The 26,863-nt window shown below is 35.8% G+C and overlaps 1 protein-coding gene across 1 annotated transcript in view; it reads left to right on the top strand.

Annotated features, from left to right (window-relative positions):
* Nucleotides 1-26,863, top strand: part of LOC150107699 (ubiquitin-conjugating enzyme E2 Q1) — a 201,965-nt gene that overhangs the window by 155,565 nt on the left and 19,537 nt on the right. The window contains exon 9 of the mRNA XM_090392011.1: nucleotides 9,518-9,584. Within this exon, the coding sequence (XP_090248137.1) occupies nucleotides 9,518-9,584 (67 nt within the window). The remainder of the gene's footprint in view (nucleotides 1-9,517; nucleotides 9,585-26,863) is intronic.

The following is a 26,863-nucleotide window of genomic DNA, read 5'->3' as shown; positions in this document are numbered from 1 at the left end:
TGTATACACCGTATTTGCCGGTGTATAAGACGCACTGGTGTATAGGACGCACCCCCTTTTTAGTACACATTTTTAGGGAAAAAACTTTATCACTGAATATTATAATGAATTTACAGTATTTCAAATATAAAGTAATAAGTAGGTCTACTTTCAGCAAATACCTAATCTAACTAGGAAAGAGTACCAACCTTTTAATCATCAAAACCCAAAAATTCATCTCCAGAGCTAAACGAAGAGACACTTGAAACCTCTTCTAAATCATAATCTGAGTCCTCATACAACAAATTGTCCTCTGTACCATCCAGTGCATTACTAATGCCACACTTCTTAAATGATTTAACCACTGTCTCAGTTTTCACAGCATCACATGAAGCTTTGACCTATTCACAAACTTGCGAAATGCTAGGCTTCTTCCTGATGGCGTAACCTCAAAATTTGAAGACTGCATCCAGCTGTTCAACTTTTCCTTCATAAATCCCTTAAATGGTTTATTAATACAGACATCTAAAGGTTGAAGTTGAAGCTGACTAGTTAGACCTTCTGGAATTATAGCTAACTGAGTTTTCAATTCCTTGAGTTTATTTGTAACATTGTCTATTCTGTGAGAAAGAAACTGATCCCATACGAGCATGGCAGGCTTCTTCAACAGTCCACCAGGGTGCATAGACCAAATTTTATCTATCCATAACTTCATTCCTCATCCATCCATCCAGCCTTTTGCATGAACATGTACAAACACTTCTTTAAGCAGTTTTTCTTTGGGTAGTGTCTTCCTTTTAAAAATCAATAGTGGCGGCAATTTTGTCCCATCAGCACAGCAGGATAAAACAACCATGTAGTAAGTTTTTTCGCGCCTCGAAGTTTTAATAGTAACACTTTTAGTGCCCTTGGAATCTACAGTTTTGTTTGAGGGCACATCAAAAGTCAACGGAACCTCATCCATGTTTCCTATTTGTGCTAGTTCAAAATTTTCTCCTTTCCTTGCGTTAATGACAAATCGATGAAATTCAATCATTTTTTCTTCATATTCATCTGGCATCTTTTGTGATATTTTTTTTTTGTTTTAGTCTGCATAAAACCTGATTTCTCTTTACGAATCGTGAACACCATGATGTTGATCCAGTAAAGTTGGCGATCCCTCTCTTAGTGGCTATTGCTTTTGCTTGATGAATAACATTTTTGTAGACACTAAAAGTCTCGCTTTTCTGTGGTCTAAAATCCAAGTATTCAGTTCTGCCTCAAGTTCTGGCCATTTTGCAGTTCCACTTCGTAGGTTATGTTTACTGTAAGTTGCTTTTTTTAATCCTCTTCCTGATTCCGCCAAGTTCCTATCATTTTCTCAGTTGCGGGTTGTCCAAAATGCCTCTCCAGCCCTGTTTCCATGTTCTTTAGCATACGCAATGACACATAGCCTGTATGCAATATTGTAACAATACTGACATTTTTCAGCCATAATTTACCAAGAAATTTAGAGAAAATTGAAAGGCAAAAATTTATCACTGTCCACAACTGCGACAACAATTGGAAAGTTTAAACGAACAGGGCACAGCTGTGATCGTCGATAACAGTGCATGCGCCTCCACTGAACTCTACGTCAGTGTTTCTCAAAGTGTAGTACCCCCCCCCCCGGTACGTGAAAAGTCTTCAGGAAGTCCATGGCAATTTTCGGCTATGCATCATTAACGCATAGAATAAAATTCAATGTATCCGTGAAGTTCAAGATCGTAAAATGTTCCTATTGTATCACTGAATAAGGTACAGAGACATCTACAGGCTATGCAATATGTTTTTCAACAAACAGGGATAAAAATGGCACTAACTAATGAATCGCATGTCCCCTCCCACAGAAAATGCTGTATGACTCAAGCAAAACCATATGTTTCTGGTGCAACATATGGTTTTGTTTGAGTGAACGTGTTAAAACGAAGAAATATATAGTGAATGTGTTTCAGATATTATATTAGGAATTCGGGTTGAAGAGAATTAGCATTTCAACTCAACTGCCGGCTTGCCTTTGTCATTTAGTAGCACGATCTTTTGTTAATACCGCACCAATCATATAAAGCAGATGTCTGAAGTTTGAGAAACATTGCTCTATGTAACTGGAATGCTGCTCTCATACACACTGCAAGGAAGCAATAAAGAAATCACGTAACTCGGAACAGAGAAAATTTCCAGAAATGAAAATAATAAAAAACTGAGTATCGGTGTATAAGACGCACCTTTTTCAGACATATTTTCAAAGAAAAAAAGTGAGTCTTATACGCTGGCAAATGCGGTATATAAAATTGATAAAAGAGAAGGGGGAAAAAATCCTTAGCCCTACCCACTGTGCAAAATATACTGTAGTTTTGTGGATAGCCTTTCATGAGTAGGAATAACAAAAAAAAAAAAAAAGAATATTAACAGTGAATGCGAGAATTGCAGAACTTCCCTATGTATAAATCTTTCCCGGTAAGATTTATGCAAGCATACTTCATAAAAGGCTAAGAAAAATTTGGAAGGATAACTTGGAGAAGAACAAGCTAGGTTCAGGCCAAATAGAGGTTCAGGATAGATTTTCAGTTAAAGAGTTAAGAAATTGTCAATATGACAATGGTTTGTAAATTTTGATCTGTAAAAGGCATATGATAAGAAGGCAATCAAAACACTACAATTAAATACACGTACCAGCCACTGAATTAGAAACCTTTATGCAGATATATGCAGCTTGTATGCAAAATACTTGGTCACATGTTCTAAGCAGCTATTTATGAATGCTGCTGGTCAGTAATTGTTATTAGTGTTGATTGCAATGGGGAAAAAAACAAAGGATCTTTCGGAGTTTGATAAAGGGCTCATTGTGGGTACCCATCTGGCTGGAGCTGCGATTTTAAAAACAGCAGAGCTGACTGGTTTCTCGAAAGATAAAATACCCCGGGTGTTGAATCAATGGAAAAATAATCCACATTGTTTATCTAAGATGCGTAACTGTGGTTCTAAGACAATATCAGGAACGAGATTGCCATCATCTGAGAAGGCTTGAACAGACAAACAGAACTTCCTGTGTGCAGCAGTTGACCAAGGCATTTAATGAAGACTGTTCCCAATTCATATCTCACTGAACTATGCACAGGGAATTGAAGAGGATCAGTATTGGCAGTCACTTGTCTATATGGAAACCACTGATTTCTGCTAAGAACCAGAAAATTCATCTACAGTGATGTTAGGAACACCATGACTGGACACTAGGGGAAAAAAAAAAGTCTTGGTCTGACGAGTCATGGTACACCTTGTTCTGTATTAGGTAGGCATAGTTTGGCAGGAGCCCCATGAAGCAATGAACCCAGCTTGCTTTGTAAACACAACTCAAGGTTCTGGAGGTGGTGTCATGATGTGGGGCATGTTTTCTTACATTAGCTGCTTAGGTGGTGCCTTTTGGAATTGTCAGTTATTGTTTGATTAGCTTTGTAATGAAGATGCCTTTAATACTTAGGCAAAAATTATACTAATAAAATATTTTATTCCGGTGTTATACTTTATTTAAATATGCCTGCTCACGGTATTTCCTTATTGAAACGGGTATTCTGATGTTGCTGGAAGATTGGGTGTCCCCCAAGGAATATCTGAAAATTGTTGCCGATCAAGTACATCCTACAAAGTTGAGTTTTTTATCCACCAAGTGATGGTTATTTCATAAATGACAATGCTACTATCCATCACACAAGAATTGTTCAGCAAGCACAACAATAACTTCCATCTTCCCTGGCCACCACAAAGCCCAGATCTGAATCCCATCCAGAAGCAAAGGCCTCTTCCATGAAATCTGAACCAGTTTAAGGACTATCTGGTAATACCTAAAATGTTGTAGATGCAATCGAACATCTTGTGGAATCTATGTCAAACTGCATATGTACTATACTTTGCACTAAAGGAGGTCTAAATAAAAAAAACGTGGTATTAAATAAAAGGTTCTGATTCATTAGCATGTGCGTGCGTGTACTACACTACAGCAGGTTCAAATTTGTTAGTTTTTTTTTTTTTATATATATATATATATATATATATATAATTGTTTGAAGCCGTACGCCACCATCCTGATCTTAATCGGACACTGTATGCCTATTTCCAAATTTTGGGAAGTGATTGTTAATAGTTTATACTTTTTTATATTTTTATTTATTTATTCTTTTTAAATTGTGTCTGCTATTCAGATGCATATATATAATAGTATAAACTATTAACAGCAATCGCTTTCCAAAACTTAGAAATAGGCATACAGTCTGTCTGATTAAGATCAGGATGGTGGCATAGGGCTTCACACGATTCAAAAAAAATACTTATCACATTTGAACCTGCTATAGTGTAGTATCTCTCTCTCTCTCTCACACACACACAAGCCAATGAATTAGAACCTTTTATTTAATACCATGTTAGACCTTCTTTAGTGCAAAGGAAATCTAACGTATAGAACACACACATACACACCAGCCAATGAATTAGAATCTTTTATTTAATACCAGTAGTGGCAGTGAAAATTTTAAGTGGGGTGCTGTATATACAAAATAAGAAAAATGATTCATTTTTTCCTAATCAGTAACCAATTTATTAATAAGTAAATTTACATATTAAAAAAAATCACTTTATTAAAAATATTTCACCCTCACCACAAAACACACACCAATAATAAAAGTTTCGTATCTCACAGAAATAACGTGTGCAAGCATACAATTTATCTGTAGCAACACCACTCAATGAACAGTGTCGGATTCACTTGTTATGTGCAGTGACAAATGCAAACAAATATCGGCGAGTCTAGCCGCAACTGACCGAACGTGATAATTCCGACACTGCGTTAATGCATTTGTTTCGTAATCTAAAGCGTTAATCAAGCAATTCCAATTAACTATTCAATCAATGTCGAACATAAGCTGTAACCTTTAACATTTATATAATATTGTAAGCATTATTATTTATAAACAAACAAAATTTAATTTTTTCATTTTTTCCCTCTGGGGTGCTGCAGTGTCGCAGTACTTATGTACAAGCTGCCACTGTTTAATACCATGTTCGACCTTCTTTAGTGCAAAAGAGGTCTAACATGTATATAACACACACACACACACATACCAGCCAATGAATTAGAACCTTTTATTTAATACCATGTTAGACCTCTAGTGCAAAGGAGGTCTTTAGTTCAAACGAAATTGTATAACTTATTCTTGTATTTAGAATTTAAATGTTGTTACCAGTTTTTCTGTCTTCTCCCTAAAAGAAGCTCATGACATATTGAGCAAAATATATAGGAGTCATAAATTATATTTAGTTTTCTCTTATATATGTGAAACCATTATTCAAAAAATATAGCTTCTGATATTATGGTATTGGACTGAATGATATAGTAATTGTTCATGTAGGTATCTTCCAACATATATTTCCCTTCTGTAAATAACAGACCATGTGGTGGCTGTCTAGGAAGCAGGCACTCTTTTGATTCCTCTTTCTATTATAAAGTGCATTTTAAGTTGTTGGCTATTTTGTCTGGGCAACGAAATCAAGTGGTAAATTTTGCTTTATATATGCATGTTTTCGCACACAATTTCATGGTTATTAATTAGCTGTATTTTTTGTTAGGTAAGGAATACACGTGTATTGTATTTCAGTATAGGGTAGATGTGTTATTTCATCATCATCATCAAATTCCTGCCATGTACCCTCAAGAGGTGTACAGGATATGATAGTACTACATGAAAAATTTACATCATTACTAACTTCCTATCTACAATATTCCTCCAAATCAGTCTGTTACTTGTCAAGACTCCAACATTATCAGATCTTATATTTCTATCATCTAAGGCACTTTGTACAGTATCAATCCACCTATATCTTGGTCTTCCTCTGGGTCGTTTTCCTGCCAACCTGGCAGAAAACACTTATTTTGCTAATCTTTCCTCACCCATTCTGCTTAAGTGACCATACCACCTGAGATTAGCTCTGCTAACACATTCCTGGATGCTGACAATGTCAAGTTCATTCCTAATATCCTCTTTTTTAATATAGTATTGCTATTGATGATAACTGTTCACACCTAATCTTTCTCAGGACTCATATCTGCAGTCTCCAGTCTTTGGTCAAGTGTTTTACTTCTGATCCAGCTCTCAGATCCATAAGTTAAAACTGGTTGAACACTGTCTTGTATACAGCTAATTTAGTGTTCTGACTAATTTCTCTCTTATTCCATATGAATTTATTCAATTGACTTCCTATCACACCAGCTTTGTTGATTCTGTTGTCTATTTGCATATTTAATTTACCATCTTCACTAAAAATTGTTCCTAAGTAGCTGAAATGTTTTACTTGTTCCACAGGTTCTCCTTTCACAACATAGTTGACATTTTCAAAGATTCTGCCTATTTTCATTGTCTTTTTATTGCTGACCTTCATACCATATCTATTACAAAAGTTATTCAATTTAGTCGGGGAATCTTGCAGGCTTGTAGCAGATTTATTTAGAAGTATAACATCGTCCGCATAAAGCAAAGAGCTGACATTAACATCTCCAATTCTGATATCATGTTTAATACCACTTTCCTTCATAATGTGATCCATATAGATAATGAATAACAGAGAGGATAATGTACATTCTTGTCTCACACCAGATGTAACATTAAACCATCTTCCTGTACTTCCTTCAATTCTAACTGCTGACTTACAACTCAAATAGAGACTTGAGTATTGCTTGATTTAATTTCCCATCGGCACCATATAACTGTAGTGTATTGAATACCTTCTCTCTTGGCACCTTGTCATATGCCTTTTCCAAATCGACAAAACTTAAATACAGATCTTTGTTATATTACCATGATTTCTCCACTATTTGTCGTAAACCGAAGATCTGATCCTGACAGCCTCTATTTGGCCTGAATCGAACTTGTTCTTCACTAAGCTTTTCTTCCACAATTCTTCTCAACCGTTTCTCAAGTATACTTGCATATATCTTATCAGGAACACTCAGTAGGGATATACCTCTGTAATTCTCACATTCAGTTTTATTTCCCTTTTTATATATGGGTGCTATGAGAGCTCTACTCCAATCATCAGGAATTTGTCCCTCTGTCCAGACCATCTGAACTATGCAGTGCAACCACTATAAGACTTTTATACCACCATACTTCAGCATTTCTGGACGAATATCATCTACTCCTGCTGCCTTTCCACATTTCAAGCCTTTGATGGCTTTTTCTACTTCAAGTATGGATATGTATTTCTGACTGCATGCCTGTTGAATGTTTTTAACCACTGTGCTGTCACTGCTTGTTTCATTTAGCAATTTTTCGAAGTAATTATTCCATACTTCAAGGATATCTTTTCCTCCTGTTTTCATGTCACCTTTATCATCTCAAACTCCTTTTACAGCACTCTTTCCTCCATTTCTAAGCTTCTTCAACAACCTCCAGAATATTTTGCCACCTTCTTGATATTTATTTTCTAAGTTCTTGCCAAAGTCCTCCCATGACTTTTGTTTAGCTAGATTTCCATATTGTTTAGCTTTCTTGCATTTGTCTCTGTATTCTCTAAGAGCTCAAGCTGACTTATTTGCTAGGAACTTTTGATATATTTTCTTCTTTTCCTTCACTGCCTCTTTAACTTTCTTTGTCCACCATGGAATTCTGATTTTTCTATCCTTGCAGACAACCTCACCATATGCCTCTCTGGCTGAATCAATCAGGGGTTATCTTCAAGGCTTGCCACTGAATCTCCAAGGTTTGGTTCCTGTTCTCAAACTCTTTCATTTTTTCTTCAATAATCTTTGTGTATTTTAGTCTACAGTTACTAACACAATATTGGAACATGGTGTTAGTAATAACCAGTCCATGTCCTAAGCAGAATTCCAACAGGTATTTGCCATTATTATTAGATTTTGCTCTTTTCTCCAAATTTTCCTAAAATATTTTTGTATGTCTGACAATCATATCCTACTCTGCTATTTAGATCCCCAACAAGCACCAACTTTTCCTTTTTCATTGTGTCAGGTGCTTTCTCTAAAGCATTAAAAAATTCCTCCACTTCTACCTTAGTAGAACCTTCTGTGGGACCATAGGCACAAATAAGTCTCATTGTCCAGTTCCCCATTCTCATATTTGCCCACATTACTCTACTTGAGACTGACTGCCATTCAAGAAGATTAGCCTCGTATTTTGTGTTGAATACAATGGCTACTCCTTCCTTTTCCTTGATTGTCATTGCCTGAATATAACATTTTGTATTTATTGCTCAGAAAGATCTCACCAGTTTTTGTCTTTTTTGTTTCAATCACCCCTATTATGTTGATCTGGTACTTATCTAATTCCTCAGCTAGCTCCATTTCTTTGCTATTCAGGCTTCTTATGTTAATAGTACCAATCTTTAACTCTGGTGATGTTGAGTTGGGGGTGTGTTTTCAGATTTGTTCCAGTAGGTGACTTTTCATTGTTTTTGCTCTGGTTCTCTGGTGAAAACAACGGGGGTGGGGTGGGGTGGGGGTCTTGTTTAATCTGGCGACACCCCAGCCAGTGTGAAAATTTATCATGTTGTACCATCCTTTTGAATTTTGGTTTAAGCCAATAAGAATACAATTTGGTTGGCTAAATCCTAAATTGCCAGCCCATCCTCGTTCGTTCAGGATCTTGGTAGATACCAACAGGGTGCTCCAAGAGAAGGTGAAGATTGGACATTAGGTCAGAACCCCTGGTTGGTTCCCTGCATTTCTTTAAAGGCTATGTGGAGGTCTCCTCTCAGTTATACAGCTTTGACCCTTAAGCTCCCCCTCATCTGAAAACTAATTATCATATTACACTTTTATTCTATTTGATTTTAGTATGACTTCTGATCATATACCATTTATATGTAAAGATTTACATCCAAACGTATAAACTCTACAAACATATTACAATAATTTACAAAAAGTAACATATAATATTATTGAAGTATATAAAAAAACAAAAAGAAAGAAAAAATTTAGTGTCGATTAATAGTTTATGCTTTTATATATTTTTATTTATTTATTCTTTTAAAATTAATTAATTATACGTGACCAACTATAGCAAATTCATAGGCTACAGAAATGGTTACAGTTAAGTTTGCTTAAAGGGGGATTATCAATTTGTTTTACAAAAATATTGTGTTAAAGCATGCTTTGTTAAAATTGCTACTTTTTAGAAGTTACTATAGGGAGCAAGTTTATTATAATGAGTGCTAACTATAGTCAACTGTATAGTTTTGCTTCCAAATTTTTGCTCTAAAAATTTACATTTAAAAATAGCTGGAATTGATTTTATCCTGACCTGTTGAGTTCTATATTTGGTCTCCAGAGCAGGGTTTCCAGACTATGCAAAAATATGAAAAATTTACATCTCATGGGATGGAGTCACATAGAAAATAATCTAAGCAAACTTAAATTCAGATTTGTAGCTATATTATTGTAAATTTTAGTTGTATTGTTTTGCAATAATAATTTAATGGTGCAAAATCAGGTACATTAAAATATTTTTATTCATAGGGACAGTACAGTCTTGCAAGAGCCCAGCAGTCCTTCAAATCCTTAGTTCAGATTCATGAAAAAAATGGTAAGTTTGTTTACTAAATGTACTTTTTGATATACACACGACGACTGAGATTTGCACAAATATCATCCAACACTTCTGTACCCTCGTGTGTATAGGACACTATGTGATTAGGTTTATATTATTACTGGCTTCTATTTTCCTCCAGATTTAACCTTATTTGTCAGACTTCATTATTGTCAGATCTTGCTTTTCAGTCTTCTAAGGTAGAGATATCTGTGATCTCTAGTCTTTGAACTGTTTTATCTCTATTTAACTATCAGATTCTATAAGTTAAAACTTGTTGAAAGTTTAACAAGTTTAACTTTCTCTAAATCCAGAGTGATTTAATAATGGGTGGCACACCTTTTGGCAACCCATAGGTAAGGATGACTTCTCCTATTGCTTCTGTCTTAGTATCTCCACTCTGGGACTGGCTCCCACTGACGAGATCTCAATAAAGGTCGAAACCGGTATGGGTAGTGCCCCCCCCCCCCCCTTAATGCATAGTATACATGTCTGCAAGGAGATGTGTTGTGCATTATGGGAGATACTGAGACAAGGAGTTGAGAGCTTGATCCACCTTTGCTGTGAGTTTCCAGGTGTTGTACTACCTTACCTCATTCCTGAAGATATTTTCAGGTGCAAACTTTGTTTGCTCACACTTGGATAAAGGATTAAACTAAATTTATTAAAGTTAAAACTTGGTTTGAACACTGTTTAATGTATTGCTGGTTTATAGAGTTTTTTGCACATTTCATTCTTATTCCATATAAACTTATTTAGCTAGCTCTCAATTACCAGTTTGTTTTAAATAAGTGAACAAGTTTGTTTAACTTGTTCACTTATTTCTAAAAGTAATTCTCCATCTTTTCCTTGTTCATTGCCTAATTTCATAGTGTTTCTTTTTAATTGTTAATTTTTATGCCATGTTAAGGTTTAATGGAATTAAAACAGCATAATTAAACAAGGTTTAATGGTTCTGGTATTATTGAGACAACTGGGATTTGATATGAGAAGTGTAATAACACACAACACAAATAAGCAAAAGATATTGTAGGATATTGTTGCTTTGAGTATTGTATGGCGATTCAATCATAAAAGGTGTGATCGGTGAGAGATTGAACAAAATCATGCTTTCTGGGTGTGAAAATTAATGATAGTAAGGCTATTAGAACACTAAAGGGTAGGGTGAAAGGGATGATTGTATGGGCTGGAACAAATTATTTGAAATGAGGAAAGTATGACATGAGAGAGGACATGAAAGAATTGCTGGAATTGCCAAAAGAAAAGAATGAGAGAGTTATGATAGTGAGTCTGTTGCCACGGTGTGACAGAGTAGAGCTGAGAAAGAAGGCCATAATAGTGAATGACTATGCATAGGTTATGCAGGAGGAGTGGTGTGAAGTAAGTTTGACGGGTGAAAGGACTTATACAAGAAGGAGGGTTTGCATCTGAATGGATTTGATGTTCGGAGACTGGCAAAAGTGTTGTTGAATGAAGTGAAAGTGGATGTGCAGAATCAGGGAAACTAGATCTTTTTTTTTGGGGGGGGGGGGTGTTAAGTGGATATACAGAATGTGTATAATGTGCCTAAGTTCTTACCACTGGTAACAAACCTAAATGGGATAGTTAGTATAAAGCTTCATGATAGTGGTAGAGGGGCTTTTGCACTTTATGTACACTAATGCCAGGAGCATTCAGAACAAGCAGGAGGAATTTTTGGCATTGGTTAGTTCATCCTGGCCAAACGTTGTTGGCATTAGTGAAACATTTCTAACAGAAGATGATATAGTTAGTGGATAGAATGTGAAGGATATAGTATGTTCGGTGAGAGTAGAAAAAAAAAAGAATGGCAGAGGAGTATTATTGATGATAGCCAATGAACTGCAACCAAAGAGAGAAGTTCAACTGCAGGCCAGTGAAAATAGCACATTTGAGTCTATCTGGTGTGAGATTGAGGGCAGCAGAGCAAAATATACAGTTGGATGCCACTGTAGACTAGGGGATGGAAAAAATGGAGACAGTATACATCAGCAAATAGGCTCAACGAGGGGAGGACAGGTAATTATTATAGAGGATTTCGACTATGGGAACATCGATTGGAAGGAGTGGACACATGGGAGGAAGGAAATGGTATTTATGCAGTTACTAAGGGATAATTACCCGAGACAGCATGTGATTGGCATTGGATAGTTCATCCTGGCCAAACGTTGTTGGCATTAGTGAGACATTTCTAACAGAAGATGATATAATTAGTGGGATAGAATGAATATCAGGTTTGCGAGTGCTCGATCTAGTAATTGCATCTGAAAGTTTGTCTATAATGAATATGACCATGTTGCCACCAATTGGTTAGAGTGATCATAATGGTCTTAATCTGGGAGGTGGCTAAATGTGTGAAATTTTCAGTTAAGTTGGGGTATATGTGGAATTGCAAAGCTGCTAAGTATGACAAAGCTTAGGAGATTGCTTGGATCGGTGCCATGGCATATAAAACTGCAAGGGCTGGATAGTGATAGTGCATGGGAAGTGGTAAAGGAATGTTTGAGAGAGGTAATGGCAGACTGCATACCTAGAGTCAGGAGAGTAAATCAAGTGGGAGTTAAATGTTTGGGGGAAAAAAAAATTGTGGAGGGAATTTAAGGAGAAAGGTGATCACAGAAGGGTAACTAGTGTGGTAAGGAAGGCAAAAGCAGAATATGAAAGGAAGTTAGCAATATGGGCTAAAGATGATCCCAAACAGTTCTTTCAACATGCTGCAAGTAAAAGAAAGAATGTGATAGGGCAGAATGATTTTAATGAATGCCAATGGCAGGGAGATAAATGAATATCAGTCAAAATAGTAGAATTACTAAGCAAACACTTTGCAACAGTATATCATCCAGATGATGATATTGCAAGAATGAGAGAGAGCCAAAGGCTTATATGGGAACTAAGGTAAATGAAATAGAGGTGCATAGCATATTACAGAACCTTAACGTGAATACAGCTATGGAATTGGATGGTATATCAGCTAGAGTTTTACATGCATTGGCGAGGGAATTGTCAGTGCCCTTGACCATATTGTTTAATCTAAGTCTCAGCTTTGTGTTAGTCCAGGGGTTGGAAAGAGGGCAAAAATAGTTTCAAAGCAAAAAGGAGGCTTCAAGACTGATGTAGCAAATTACCAACCGATCAGCATATCAGAAGTTGTCAAAGTATTGGAGAAGTTGGTCAAGAGCAAAATGCAAGAATGGATAGATGGAAATGGGATACTATATGTTGGGGGCAGCATGGTTTTGTGAAAGGTAGGTCATGCCTTGGTAACTTGCTCATGTTTTATAATATAGTGACAGCTGAGTTGGATAACAGTAATGGGTTTATAGTAATACAGCTGGACTTTGCAAAGGCCTATGGCAGGATACCACATGGAATTCTAATTAGTAAACTGTAGCACATGGGGGATGGATTAGGTTTGTGAGATGGATAGGAGGGTGGTTGATGGAGAGATAGCGGAGAGTAGTTTATTCAGGGGTAGAGTCCAAAAGAGAGCCTATGACTAGTGGCATTCCACAGGGTTCTGTCTAGGACCGCTATTGTTTAATTTGTACATTAACAATATAGGAAAGGATCTGGTGGGGGGGGGGGAAACTTTTCAGTTATATGATGAAAAGTTGGGTATTACAAATAATGTCAAAATCTTCCAGAATGATTTCAGTAGATTGACAGACTGGGCAAAGGAGAATGAATGTCAGTTTAGTGTGGCAAAGTGTAAGGTTATGCATTTTGGAGTGAGAAGATTACCAGCTGTATACCACATTGGTGGAACTGTACTCTAGGAAACTGAAACCAGAGACTTAGGAGTGTTGATGGATAGGGAGTTCAAGTTTAGGTGGCACATAGCAAAAAGTGGCTAAAGCAGATTACTTGGTTACTGAAAAATACTTTTGACGAGCAGAGACAAGCAGGTTATTGTTCCTCTTTAATGAGCTTTGATAAGACTCCATCTTGACTGCTGCACGCACAGATCTGGGCACCAGAGTTTCTTGATGAGGGAGGAGATGGAGAGGATCCAGAAGCAAGTGACTAAGATGGTAGCAGGTCTATGGAATGAACTTTGAGAGCAGGCTGAGGATTTGTGGGTTACAGTAACTGGTTGATAGACGGAAAAGGGGCAATACGATTGAGACATAAGTTTCTGAGGGGTTTTCACAAGATTAATTCAGAGGAAATTTTTTAGAATAGGTTTGGTGGTGGGAGAACTAGGGCTATCCATTGAAACTGAGTAAGAGTGTAGTTAGCAAGGGTGTTTTTTGCTTGGAGAGTAGTGAATGAATGAAATAGGTTGCCAGAGTCTGTTATGGGTGCTATGACTGTGAATGAGTTCAAAGCAAAGTATGATAGATACTGCTCAAACATTGGGTAGTGCTTAACATGATGTTTAGGGCCTCTCTCAATGAGTCTAAGGACTCCTTGGAGTAGCCCCTAATAATAATATTAGATTGTAAGCCTCAAGTCCTAAGAAAAGGGTGTCCTCTGTGGGCACTGTTTAATGGGAGGTTTTAAGTATTACTGTTTCCTCTTAGGAAGTTTCATATAACCATATTTACTAATATATTTGGTTGGTTTTTTAAATCTTCTGATTCCAAAAATGTCTTATGTTTGTATTTGCTGTGATTGCAGCATAGTTGTTTTGTTATTTGATTCTGTGCAAGGTAGCTAAGGCATGTTCAACCAACTTTGGCAGACTATAATTGTGGTGACATTTGTCAGCAGCTCTTCTGGTTTTTCCATTATTCCATTTCCATTCTTGTGACATCTGAAACCAAGAGGGGAGATAATGGTCTGTTGATTTTTTTCAGTGTCTTGGATTGGGGAATAGTAGGGGAAAAAGAATAATAATAATAAAATAAAATAAATTACTTTTTTCATATAAATTACTTTTTTACTGTTTTCAATAAATTACATTTTTCAAATCTGATAACAAACACCAACTCAACATCACCAGAGTTAAAGATCGGTACTATCAACGTAAGAAGCCTGAATGGCAAAGAAATGGAGCTAGCTGAGGAATTAGATAAGTACCAGATCGACATAATAGGGGTGATTGAAACAAAAAAGACAAAAACTGGTGAGATCTTTCTGAGCAATAAATACAAAATGATATATTCAGGCAATGACAATCAAGGAAAAGAAGGAGTAGCCATAGTATTCAACACAAAATACTAGGCTAATCTTCTTGAATGGTAGTCAGTCTCAAGTAGAGTAATGTGGGCAAATATGAGAATGGGGAACTGGACAATGAGACTTATTTGTGCCTATGGTCCCACAGAAGGTTCTACTAAGGTAGAAGTGGAGGAATGTTTTGAGGCTTTAGAAAAAGCAACTGACACAGTGAAAAAGGAAAAGTTGGTGCTTGTTGGGGATCTAAATAGCAGAGTAGGATATGATTGTCAGACATACAAAAATATTTTAGGAAAATTTGGAGAAAAGAGCAAAATCTAATAATAATGGCAAATACCTGTTGGAATTCTGCTTAGGACATGGACTAACACCATGTTACTATTACTAACACCATGTTCCAATATTGTGTTAGTAACTGTAGACTAAAATACACAAAGATTATTGAAGAAAAAATGAAAGAGTTTGAGAACAGGAACCAAACCTTGGAGATTCAGTGGCAAGCCTTGAAGATAATCCCTGATTGATTCAGCCAGAGAGGCATATGGTGAGGTTGTCTGCAAGGATAGAAAAATCAGAATTCCATGGTGGACAAAGAAAGTTAAAGAGGCAGTGAAGGAAAATATATCAGTTCTTTTAAACGACCCAACAATGACATATAATAGACTCCTGTTATTGTCTTAGCCTTTTCCAATAGTCTATGATAATTCCTTGGGAATAAGAAAAGTCTCATTGACTATGTTATTGTTGATAGTGATGTTTTCTCCCTGGTGCAGGACACCAGAGTGTACAGAGGATTTGAAATTGGAAGTGATCACTATTTAGTCTTGAGCAGGATAAAATTGAATTTCATATTGAAAAGAATAACATGTAAGAAAGTTTTAAAGCGAATAAAAGTTGAGCAGCTCTCAGATGTGAACTGTAGACTAAAATACAGAAAGATTATTGAAAAGAAAATGAAAGTGTTTGAGAACAGAAATCAAACCTTGGAGATTCAATGGCAAACTCTGAAGAAAACATTGATTAATTCTGCCAGAGAGGCATGTGGTGAGGTCGTGTGCAAGGATAAAAAAATCAGAACTCCCTGGTGGACACAGGAAGTTAAAGAGGCAGTGAAGGAAAAGAAGAAAGCATATCAAAAGTTCCTGTCAAATAAGTCAGTTTGTGCTCTTAGAGAATACAGAGACAAATGCAAGAATGCTAAACACTGTGTAAAACTAGCTAAACAAAAGTCATGGGAGGACTTTGGCAAGAATATAGAAAATAAATATCAAGAAGGTGGCAAAATATTCTGGAGGTTGTTGAAGAAGCTTAGGAATGGAGGAAAGAGTGCTGTAAAAGGAATTAGAGATGATAAAGGTGACATGAAAACAGGAGGAAAAGATATCCTTGAAGTATGGAGTAATTACTTTGAAAAACTGCTAAATGAAACAAGCAGTGATGACAGCACAGTGATAAAAAAACACTGACCAGGCATGCAGTCAGGAATACATATCCATACTTGAAGTAGAAAAAGCTATCAAAGGCTTGAAATGTAGAAAGGCAGCAGGAGTAGATGATATTCGACCAAAATGCTGAAGTATGGTGGTATAAAAGTCTTACAGTGGCTGCACTAGCATAGTTCAGAAAGCGCGGACAGAGGGACGAATTCCCGATGATTGGAGTAGAGCTCATAGTACCCATATATAAAAAGGGAAATAAAACTGAATGTGAGAATTACAGAGGTATTTCCCTACTGAGTGTTCCTGGCAAGATCTATGCAAGTATACTTGAGAAACGGTTGAGAAGAATTGTGGAAGAAAAACTTGGTGAAGAACAAGCTGGATTCAGGCCAAATAGAGGCTGTCAGGATCAGATCTTCACTTTACGACAAATAGTCGAGAAAGCATTGGAATATAACAAAGATCTGTATTTAAGTTTTGTCGATTTGGAAAAGGCATATGACAAGGTACAAGAGAGAAGCTATTCAATACGCTGCAGTTATATGGTGTCAATGGGGCATTATATCAAGCAATACTTAGTCTTTATTTGAGTTGTAAGTCAGCAGTTAGAATTGAAGGAAGTACAGGAAGATGGTTTAATGTTAAATCTGGTGTGAGACAAGGATGTACATTATCTCCTCTGTTATACATTATCTATATGGATCACATTATGAAGGAAAGTAGTATTAAACATGATATCAAAATTTGAGATGTTAATGTCAGCTCTTTGCTTTATGCAGATGATGTTATACTTCTAAATAAATCCGCTACAAGTCTGCAAGATTCTCTGACTAAATTGAATAGCTGTTGTAATAGATATGGTATGAAGGTCAGCAATAAAAAGACAACGACAATGAAAATAGGCAGAATCATTGAAAATGTCAACTGTGTTGTGAATGGAGAACCTGTGGAACAAGTAAAACATTTCAGCTACTTAGGCACAATTTTTACTGAAGATGGTAAATTACATATAGAAATAGACAACAGAATCATCAAAGCTGGTATGGTGGGAAGTCAATTGAATAAATTCATATGGAATAAGAACGAAATTAGTCGGAACACTAAATTAGCTGTATACAAGACAGTGTTCAAACCAGTTTTAACTTATGGATCTAAGAGCTGGTTCAGAAGTAAAACACTTGACCAAAGACTAGAGACCGCAGATATGAGAGTCCTCAGAAAGATTAGAGGCGTGAACAGATGGCATCAATGGCAATATCATATTTAAAATGAGGATATTAGGAAAGAACTTGACATTGTCAGCATCCAGGAATGCATTAGCAGAGCTAATCTCAGATGGTATGGTCACTTAAATAGAATGGGAGGAAAGATTAGCAAAACAAGTGTTCTCTGCCAGGTTGGGAGGAAAACGACCCAGAGGAAGACCAAGATATAGGTGGATTGATACCGTACAAAGTGCCTTAGATGATAGAAATATAAGATCTGATAATGTTGGAGTCTTGACAAGTAACAGACTGATTTGGAGGAAAATTGTAGATAGGAAGTTAGTAATGATGTAACTTTTTCATGTAGTACTGTCATATCCTGTACACCCCTTGAGGGTACATGGCAGGAATTTGATGATGATGATGATGATGATGATGATTTTTTTCTAGTGTCTTGGATTGGGGAATAGTAGGGGAAAAAGAATAATAATAATAAAATAAAATAAATTACTTTTTTCATATATGTCCAATATGGACAACATATTGGGATTATTAAACCTTAGCATGAGCCTCAGCTAGTACCTAAGTTTAAGTGTACTATTTTCCTTCCAAATTTGTTATAATAGTGAATCAATTTGGTTAAGTCTTAAATACTTGTATGAAAGTTGGGTTTTGACTGTGAGTGAGATTTCTAATGAAGGATGAAGTGAACTGACATGGCACAATGTATACCAGAAAGAATGCATGAGTGGCAGTGATAGAGGTGAGCAAGTATATGCAGGAAATATGGACGTAATATAAGTTAAAATAGAGAAGTGCAGTACATGGCAGATATCTCACAAAACGGATTTTGGAAAAACTACTTAGCATCAGGAAAGCTAAGAAAGGAAATGAAAATATGAGGTGGGGGAGTGAAACAACTAAGTGGTGAAAGGATATGGTGATTTCTAAATCAGTAAATAATGAAAACATTTCCAGGAGTCGATCATGACTGGTGCTACATATAAGAAGGTAGATTTAATTGAAGATAATTGTATTAGATCAGAATGAATGACCTGAAAGTATGGTGTGAGAAAAGATGTGAAAGAGTTGCTGAATGAGGCATAAAAGTTAAACTTGCTAGTCTTTTGCAATGACTCAAGCGAGCTGAGATTGGAGAGTCTTGGGATATAATAATTCAGTGTGCAGTATTTTGATGCATGGAATGTGTTTTTAATAGTAGAAAGGATATGTACTTGCAGGTAGAATTTCACTTCAATGTATTTGGTATTGGATGTATGGAGAAATTGTTGTTCAGTGAAGAAGTGAATATAGAAACCAGGGTGGCTGCACCAGAGCTTGGGCAGCATTACAGCTTAAGATCACCAAAGTGAGAAATTTAGATTGTTATAACAGAATGAGAAAGATAGTATGGAAGAGATGATTCTGAGAATGGTGGCACTAGTTTTGTCGGACAACGAACGCAGTGATTGCCACATTCAGTAAGAAGTTTTTCTCTATGATTAACTCACTTGTTTGAACCAGTCATACTTTAAAATTTACTTAAATGCACATTAGCCTAGTGCTTGATTATTATGCATGTTCACTAATGCCAGAAGCATCAGGTATAAAGATAATAACTATCACTGGTAAATGATGTGGGATTGAAATTAATTCATCATCATCAAATTCCTGACATTTACCCTCAAGGGGTATACAGGATATGATAGTACTACATGAAAAATTTACATCATTACTAACTTCCTATTTACAATTTTCCTCCAAAATCAGTCTATTATTTATCAAGGTTTCAACATTGTCAGATCTTATATTTCAATCTCCTATGACACTTTTTATGTATCAATCCACCTTATATCTTGGTCTTCCTCTGGGTCTTTTTCCTGCCAACCTTGCAGAGAACACTCGTTTTACTAATCTTTCCTCTCCCATTCTGTGTTTAAGTGACCATACCACCTGAGATTAGCTCTGCTAACACATTCCTGGATGTTAACAATGTCAAGTTCTTTCCTAATATCCTCATTTTTTTAATATGATATTGTCATTGATGCCACCTGTTCATGTCCCTAATCTTTCTCGGGCTCTCATATCTGCAGTCTCTAGTTTTTGGTAAAGTGTTTTACTTTTAATCCAGCTCTCAGATCCATAAGTTAAAACTGGTTTGAACGTTGTCTTGTCTACAGCTAATTTAGTGTTTTGACTAATTTCTCTCTTATTCCATATAAATTTATTCAGTTGACTTCCTACCATACCAGCTTTGTTGATTCTGTTGTCTATTTCCATATTTAATTTACCACCTTCATTAAAAATCGTGCCTAAGTAGCTGAAATGTTTTACTTGTTCTATAGGTTCTCCATTCACAATGCAGTTGATATTTTCAATGCTTCTGCCTATTTTCATTGTCTTGTTATTGCTGACCTTCATACCATATCTATTACAACAGTTATTCAATTTAGTCAGGGAATCTTGCAGACTTGTAGAGGATTTATTTAGAAGTATAACATTGTCCGCATAAAGCAAAGAGCTGACATTAACATCTCCAATTTTGATATCATGTTTAATACCACTTTCCTTCATAATGTGATCCATATAGATAATGAATAACAGAGGGGATAATGTACATCCTTGTCTCACACCAGATGTAACATTAAACCATCTTCCTGTACTTCAATTCTAACTGCTGACTTGCAACTCAAATAAAGACTAAGTATCGCTTGGTGTAATGCCCCATTGATACCATATAACTGTAACGTTTTGAATAGCTTCTCTTTGCACTTGTCATATGCTTTTTCCAGATCTATAAAACTTAAATATAGATCTTTGTTATATTCCCATGATTGCATAACTATTTGTCGTAAAGTGAAAGTATTGAGTTGGGGTGTGTTTTAGGGATTGTTCCAGTAGCTGAGTTTCGCTGTTTGCCCTGGTTCCCTGGCAAAAACAACAGGGGCCTTGTTTAAGCAGTTGATGCCCCAGCCAGCATGAAATTCTGTTCATGTTGTACCATCATTTAATATTGTGGTTTAAGCCAATAAGGATACAATTTGTTCGACTAAATACCAAATTGCCAGCCCATCCTTGTTCATTTAGTATCCAGGTAGATACCTGACAGGAATAGAATGATGGGTACAATGTATTCAGGAAAGACGAGTAGGATAGAAAATGTGTGGGAATATTGCTAATGATTGTAAAAAGATTAAATCCAACCAGTCAGTAAAGATCTCAAATAGTGATAGTGGTGGTAGAATGAGTAATTAAACATCTCAAACTTCTTGGTTTCAGGAACCTGTTTACACTCTTAAAAAAACTGAGGAATGAAAAGATTTTTTTCTTTTTTGTTTATGTGGTTATATCTATTAATATTTATGCATTTCAAATTAAAACTTTGAAATTGTAAAAATATTTATTAATTAATTTAAAAGTAGAAGTAATTATCCCAGTACATGTTAACATAGTTTTTTTTCCCCCATAAATGTGTTTTCAAAAAAAAAAAAAAAAAAAAAAAAAAAAGGTATCCTTCTGTTAGTGGCATTATTTTATATTGTTGCAAATCTCTTTTATATCTGACTTAATAGAAAGTTGGATTCTCATATGTTTCTGCACACATCATGTAACCTCTGGAAACTCAACTGTATACTCTTGAAAGAATGAGTGATAAAGACGAATAACATCTTACTGTTATAAAAATAGTTTTGACTTCACAGATCCCTCCTGAAAGAGTTGTGGACCACATTTTGAGAACTGCTGGAGTAAAGGTTAACAGGATAAAATACGTAGTTGGGTGCTACTATAGGCTGGGCTGATTTGAGAGAGAAGAATCATGCAAGATAAGGGAAAGAGAATTTATAGTTACTGATCTAATAATAGCATCTGAGAATCTATTTAAATGATTAACTGTTGTCTCCATTTGAAAAGTGTGTTTATGCATTTTTAATTTCAAGTAGCCAATCATGTGAGAACTTTGAAGAAAAAAGGCTAGATATGGAACTGTAAGGCAAGTAATTGGTAGACAGGGGGTAGCTTGAAGCAGTACTTTGGAAGGTAGTCAAATGATGTCTGAAGGAAGCTATATCTGACTGCCCCTAGAGTTGGAAAAATAAATACTTTCCTGATGGAAAGTTAAGAAAGGTGATATGGGACAATTCCAATGCAGAATGCTTGCATGCTGACCTAGACAAACTAGTTCTGTGAATAAATGACAGTGAATGCCAGTTTAATGTTGCTAAGTGCAGTTGTGCATTTTGGACTAAGGATATTATAGGTAGAGTATTTATATTAATGGTAATTTGCAAGTGGGCAATGAAGCTAGAGGTGAGGGGTTGATATTAGACTTCACATGGACTACTACAGGAATAAGGAAAGTATTCTTCTACTTTACAAGGCTTTGATAAGACTGCATCTTGACACCTGGGTTTAGAGGAGATGAGAATTGAAAGGATTGAGCAGAGGCTAACAGGATATCTGGCTAAGGAATTGTGTACAAGGCAGGCTGAGCGAATATCGTCTTCAAATTTGAGTAGCAGATGGATGAGAAGAGATAAAAACAGAGAAGCTTATAGATGTAGGATTTTTGCAGCTTGTAGCAAGTGGGAAAGAACTGACTCCACCATGGAAACTATTGTTAAGAAAGATGTGAGCTCCAGGTTCTTCCAATTGCACATCTGCTTGAGAATAGGAATATATGAGCCTGTAATATTTTTTTATGTAAAGTATCTAATATTAACTATTTACTAGCATAAAATTTTCGCTAGTGTTTCATAGAATCTTCATTATGAAATGAATAGAACAAAACTGCAAATAGATGCTGTAAAAAGAAGGTCAGTTACTTTTTTTTTAAGTCATTGACCATGACTAAAACATTACTGTCACATTGTTGTTTTTGTAATATATACATGTGATTCTGTTCATCTCATACTGAAGGGGCCTATCAAACATGGGTGCAATTTTATGCCAATAAAGTTTTTTTCATTAGCATGAAATTTATATAATGAATAATTTACTTGCAAATTCCTTAATTTATGTAAGTTATTAGTTTGTGCACTTTTCATGGCATGTGTGTGGCTGGGTTGCCAGTAAATGTGGCAAGTTCATCTTTTGTTGAATGTTTTTAAAGAGATAATAGATCTTTATTTATATATATATATATATATATATATATATATATTTATTTATTTATTTATTTCTCCTGCACATAAAAGGCTGAAACAAATGCCATGTGTATGGGCAGGGTCAGCAGTACAGTAATCTATTGTTATTCTCCCTGAACTGTTGAGGATTGTAGTCTTCTGGAAATGCTTCACAGGGGAGGCTGTGTAAAGGAATGTTGAGTAGCTGTTTCTTGAGTTTCTGTAGATCTGGCAGAAATGGAAGATATAATGGATGCTAGTTCTGTAGAACAGTGGCCATGGAAATATCTGTAGAAGAGGCACAATGCATCCAACACAATGTGGAGTGCTTAAGGATTAAAACTGTTTAACTGAGAGGAGACCTCCACATAGCCTTTAAAAGAATGCAGAGAACCAACCTGGGCTTCTGACCTAATGTCTAATCCTAGCCTTCTCATGGTGCACCCTGTTAAGTATCTTCCTGGACATGGAATGAATGAGGATGGGCTGGCAATTTGGGATTTAGCCAACCAAATTGGATTCTTATTGGCTTAAACCACAAATAAAATGATGGTACAACATGACAGAATTTTATGCTGGCTGGGGTACTGCCTGGTTAAATAAGGCCCCCATTGTTTTTGTCAGGGAACCAGGGCAAACAGCAAAAAGTCACCTACTAGAACAAATCTTGAAACACACCCCAACTTAACATCACCAGAGTTCAAGATCGATACTATCAACATCAGAAACCTGAATGGCAAAGAAATGGAACTAGCAGAAGAATTGAATAAGTACCAGATTGACATAATAGGGGTAACTGGGGGGGAAAAAAAAAAAAAAGACAAACTGGTGAAATCTTTCTAAGCAATAAATACAAAATGATATACACCCGCTGTCCAAAAAGAAACTGAACTTTTAGAAAATAGAGGAAACTGGTGGCGCCACCTGTTGTATCTTTTTATGTTGTCGAAAGCAGCAACCCTTCATTCAACTGTTTATGACATTTGTTTCATTAGAAGCAGAGCTATAGTGCCAACAGTGACAGTGTGTTTTGAAGAATGGTCGAAAAATGAGTTTCATAAGTTGCTAAATTCAGTCTCCTTTTCCAGTAGAAATAACAGATCGATCAGTATCCTTAAAACAGATGAAATTTTCAATCAGCGTTTCCTCGAACATTCCTATAGAACATCAATTGCATTTTGTTTTATTTATAGTCTTAACTCCTCCACTTTAAAGGCTTGCAATTCTATGATTCCTTTTTCGGAACCTTCTATTAATGTTTCTCCGACTGTCACATAAAAACTTAATTTCCTAAGAACAAAATTTTGCTGGCCTGCGTTCTTAAACTTCTATTAGCGCTCTCTTGATTTTCCTCCATTACTTCGATACTGAACGCTCTCTTGTTGTTTCCATTACCTCGATACTGAATGCTCTCCCTGTCAGCTGTCAATCATCCATCAAACTCCTCGGTGAGCATGCATACTCCACGAAAGTGGGGCAAGCAAGAAGTTATGTATAATGGCTGACATGTCATTAACATTATGAGAATGTCTTTACAAAACACAGCACTTAATAATTTTAAACCACAATGAAATTTCTGGAAGTAACACAACTATCCAAATCCAGTAAGTACATACATTTTTTTTTTTTTTAAATGCTTCACATTTCATTTTGACAAAATAACATCAATAACGTGCACATCGCAAGTGCCGACAATGTGTGTTATGAAACTAAAACTAATAATGTACTAACATAAACAATTTGTAAAAATATTCAAAATTTTAAATTATGACTATTTTAACACTACTATACCAGCTTTGTTGATTCTGTTGTCTCTTTCCATATTTAATTTACCATCTTCGGTAAAAATCATTACTAAGTAGCTGAAATATTTTACTTGTTCTATAGGTTCTCCATTCACAATGCAGTTGATATTTTCAATGTGTCTGCCTATTTTCATTGTCTATGTATTGTTATTACTGATTTTCACACCAAACTTATTACAACAGTTATTCAATTTAGTTAAGGAACATTGCAGACTTGTACTGATTTTATTTAAAAGTCTTAATTTGTGCATCATCTGCATAAAGTAAAGAGCTGAGATTAACATCTCCAATTTCATATCAGGTTTAATACCACTTTTCTTCATAATGTGATCTATATAGATAATGAATAACAGAGGGGATAATATACATCCTTGTCTGACACCAGATTTTAACATTAAACCATTTTCCTGTACTTCTCTCAATTCTAACTGCTGACTTACAACTAACTATTGCTTGTTACAGTGCCCCATTGACACGATACAACTGTAGAATTTTGAATAGCTTCTCTCTTGACACCTTGTTATATGCCTTTTCCAGATCAATAAAACTTAAATGCAGATCTTTGTTATATTTCCATGATTTCTCAACTATTTTCGTAAAGTGAAAATCTGATCCTGACAGCCTCTATTTGGCCTGAATCCAGCTTGTTCTTCACCAAGCTTCCCTTCCACAATCCTTCTCAACTGTTTCTCAAGTATACTTGCATAAATCATACCAAGAACACTCAGTAGGGAAATACCTCTATAATTCTCACATTCGGTTTTATTTCCCTTTTTATATATGGGCCACCATAAGCCTTTTATGCCTCTATACTTAAGCATTTCTTGTCGAATAACATCTAACTCCTGCTGCCTTTCCACATTTCAGCTTTTGATGGCCTTTTCCACTTAAAGTATGGATATGTGTTCTTAATTGCATGCCTGTCGAGTGTTTTTAACTACTTTGTTCTCACTGATTGTTTCGTTTAGCAATTTTTTGAAATAATTACTCCATACATCAAGGATATCTTTCTCCAGTTTTCATGTCACCTTTATCATCTAATTCTTTTTATAGCACTCTTTCCTCCATAAGTCTTTCCTAGACTTTTGTTTAGCTAGTTTTACACAGTGTTTAGCTTTCTTACATTTGTCTCTGTAGTTTCTAAGAGCACAAGCTGACTCATTTGCCAGGAACTTTTGATATGCTCTCTTTTCCTTCACTGCCTCTTAACTTCCTGTGCCCACTGTGGAGTTCTGATTTTTCTGTCCTTGCAGACAACCTCACCACATGCCTCTCTGGCTGAATCATTCAATGTTTGGTTGCTGTTCTCAAACCTGCAATTTTTCTTGAATAATGTTTGTGTATTTTAGTCTGCAGTGTACATCTGAGAGCTCCTCAACTTTTATTTATTTTAAACTTTCTTACATCTTCTTCTTTTTGATATGAAATTCAGTGTAAGAAAGTTTTAAAGTGAAAAGTTTTTCTTTTCAATTGCTATGGTCAGGTGAAGTACTGGATCCCTGCAATATTTTGGGCATGCTCTCAAAGGATATTACATGCTGTAAGTGAGTATTTTTTTTGGGGGGGGGGGTGACCGGAGCCCTTGTTCAAGGAATGAAATATGGCATTAATCACTTGAGGTCACCAAGAAGCAAGGTGGTGGTATTTCACTAGGCGATGAAAGTCAACTGCCACCCTGCGACTAGTTGGCATTTACTCCAACTAGGAAGGTATCCTGTTGCAATGGGAATACTCGCTGTCACTAGAGCCCCTTTAGCATAAACAGGCCACACCACAGGAAGACAAGATTGATCTGTTCATACTGACTCAAATTATGAATTGTGACTAGAAAGAGGTTCTCCTTCAATGTGTATTTTTTTAAATTTTCTCTTTATTTAGTATTACATCATTTGCATAAAGTTTAAGAATCAAGTTGAATATCCAGTTTTGATATCTGGTTTAATATCACTTTCCTTCATAATGTGATTCATATAGATAAAGTGAATAAGTTGTAGTAGTTTGTGTCCTTATCTTACATCTCATTTTACATAAGATCATCTTCCTATGCCTCCTTCAATTTTAATTGCTTCATAACTTAAGTGTAGACTGTATATTGCTGTATGTAATTTTCCATTCAAGCCATATAATTTTAGCAATTTGAATTGCTTTTCTTATGGCCTTATCATATGACTTTCCCAGCTCTGCAAAACTTATATATATTCTTGTTACATTCCCATAATTTCTCATGTATATCTTAAAGTTGAAAAAAAATTTTTTTGGAAACTTTTGTCCCAAATCCAGCTTCTTTCTTCAAGTTTCTCTCTCACAGTTTATCCTCTTCCTAAGTATGCTTGCATAAATAATCTTACTGGGAACACTTAGTAAGGAAATTCATTTATAACTCTGACACTCAATTTTATTTTCCCTTTATATAGATGGATACTATGAGAGAGTCTGCTCTGATTTTCTGGAATTCTTCCTTTTGATGAAGCTTTGTATGCAATATAACAACTGTCAGTTTTAAATCTCCATATTTGAGCATGTCTGAATATCACAACTCTAGCTGCCTTTTCACATTTCATGTTA

Source organism: Typopeltis vanoorti, chromosome 4, assembly GCF_054136105.1.
Source record: "Typopeltis vanoorti isolate ZY-2024b chromosome 4, IOZ_Tvanoo_1.0, whole genome shotgun sequence".
NCBI lineage: Eukaryota > Metazoa > Arthropoda > Arachnida > Uropygi > Thelyphonidae > Typopeltis > Typopeltis vanoorti.
The sequence above is the reverse complement of the archived record's forward strand: the minus strand, read 5'-3'. Positions and strand labels throughout refer to the sequence as shown.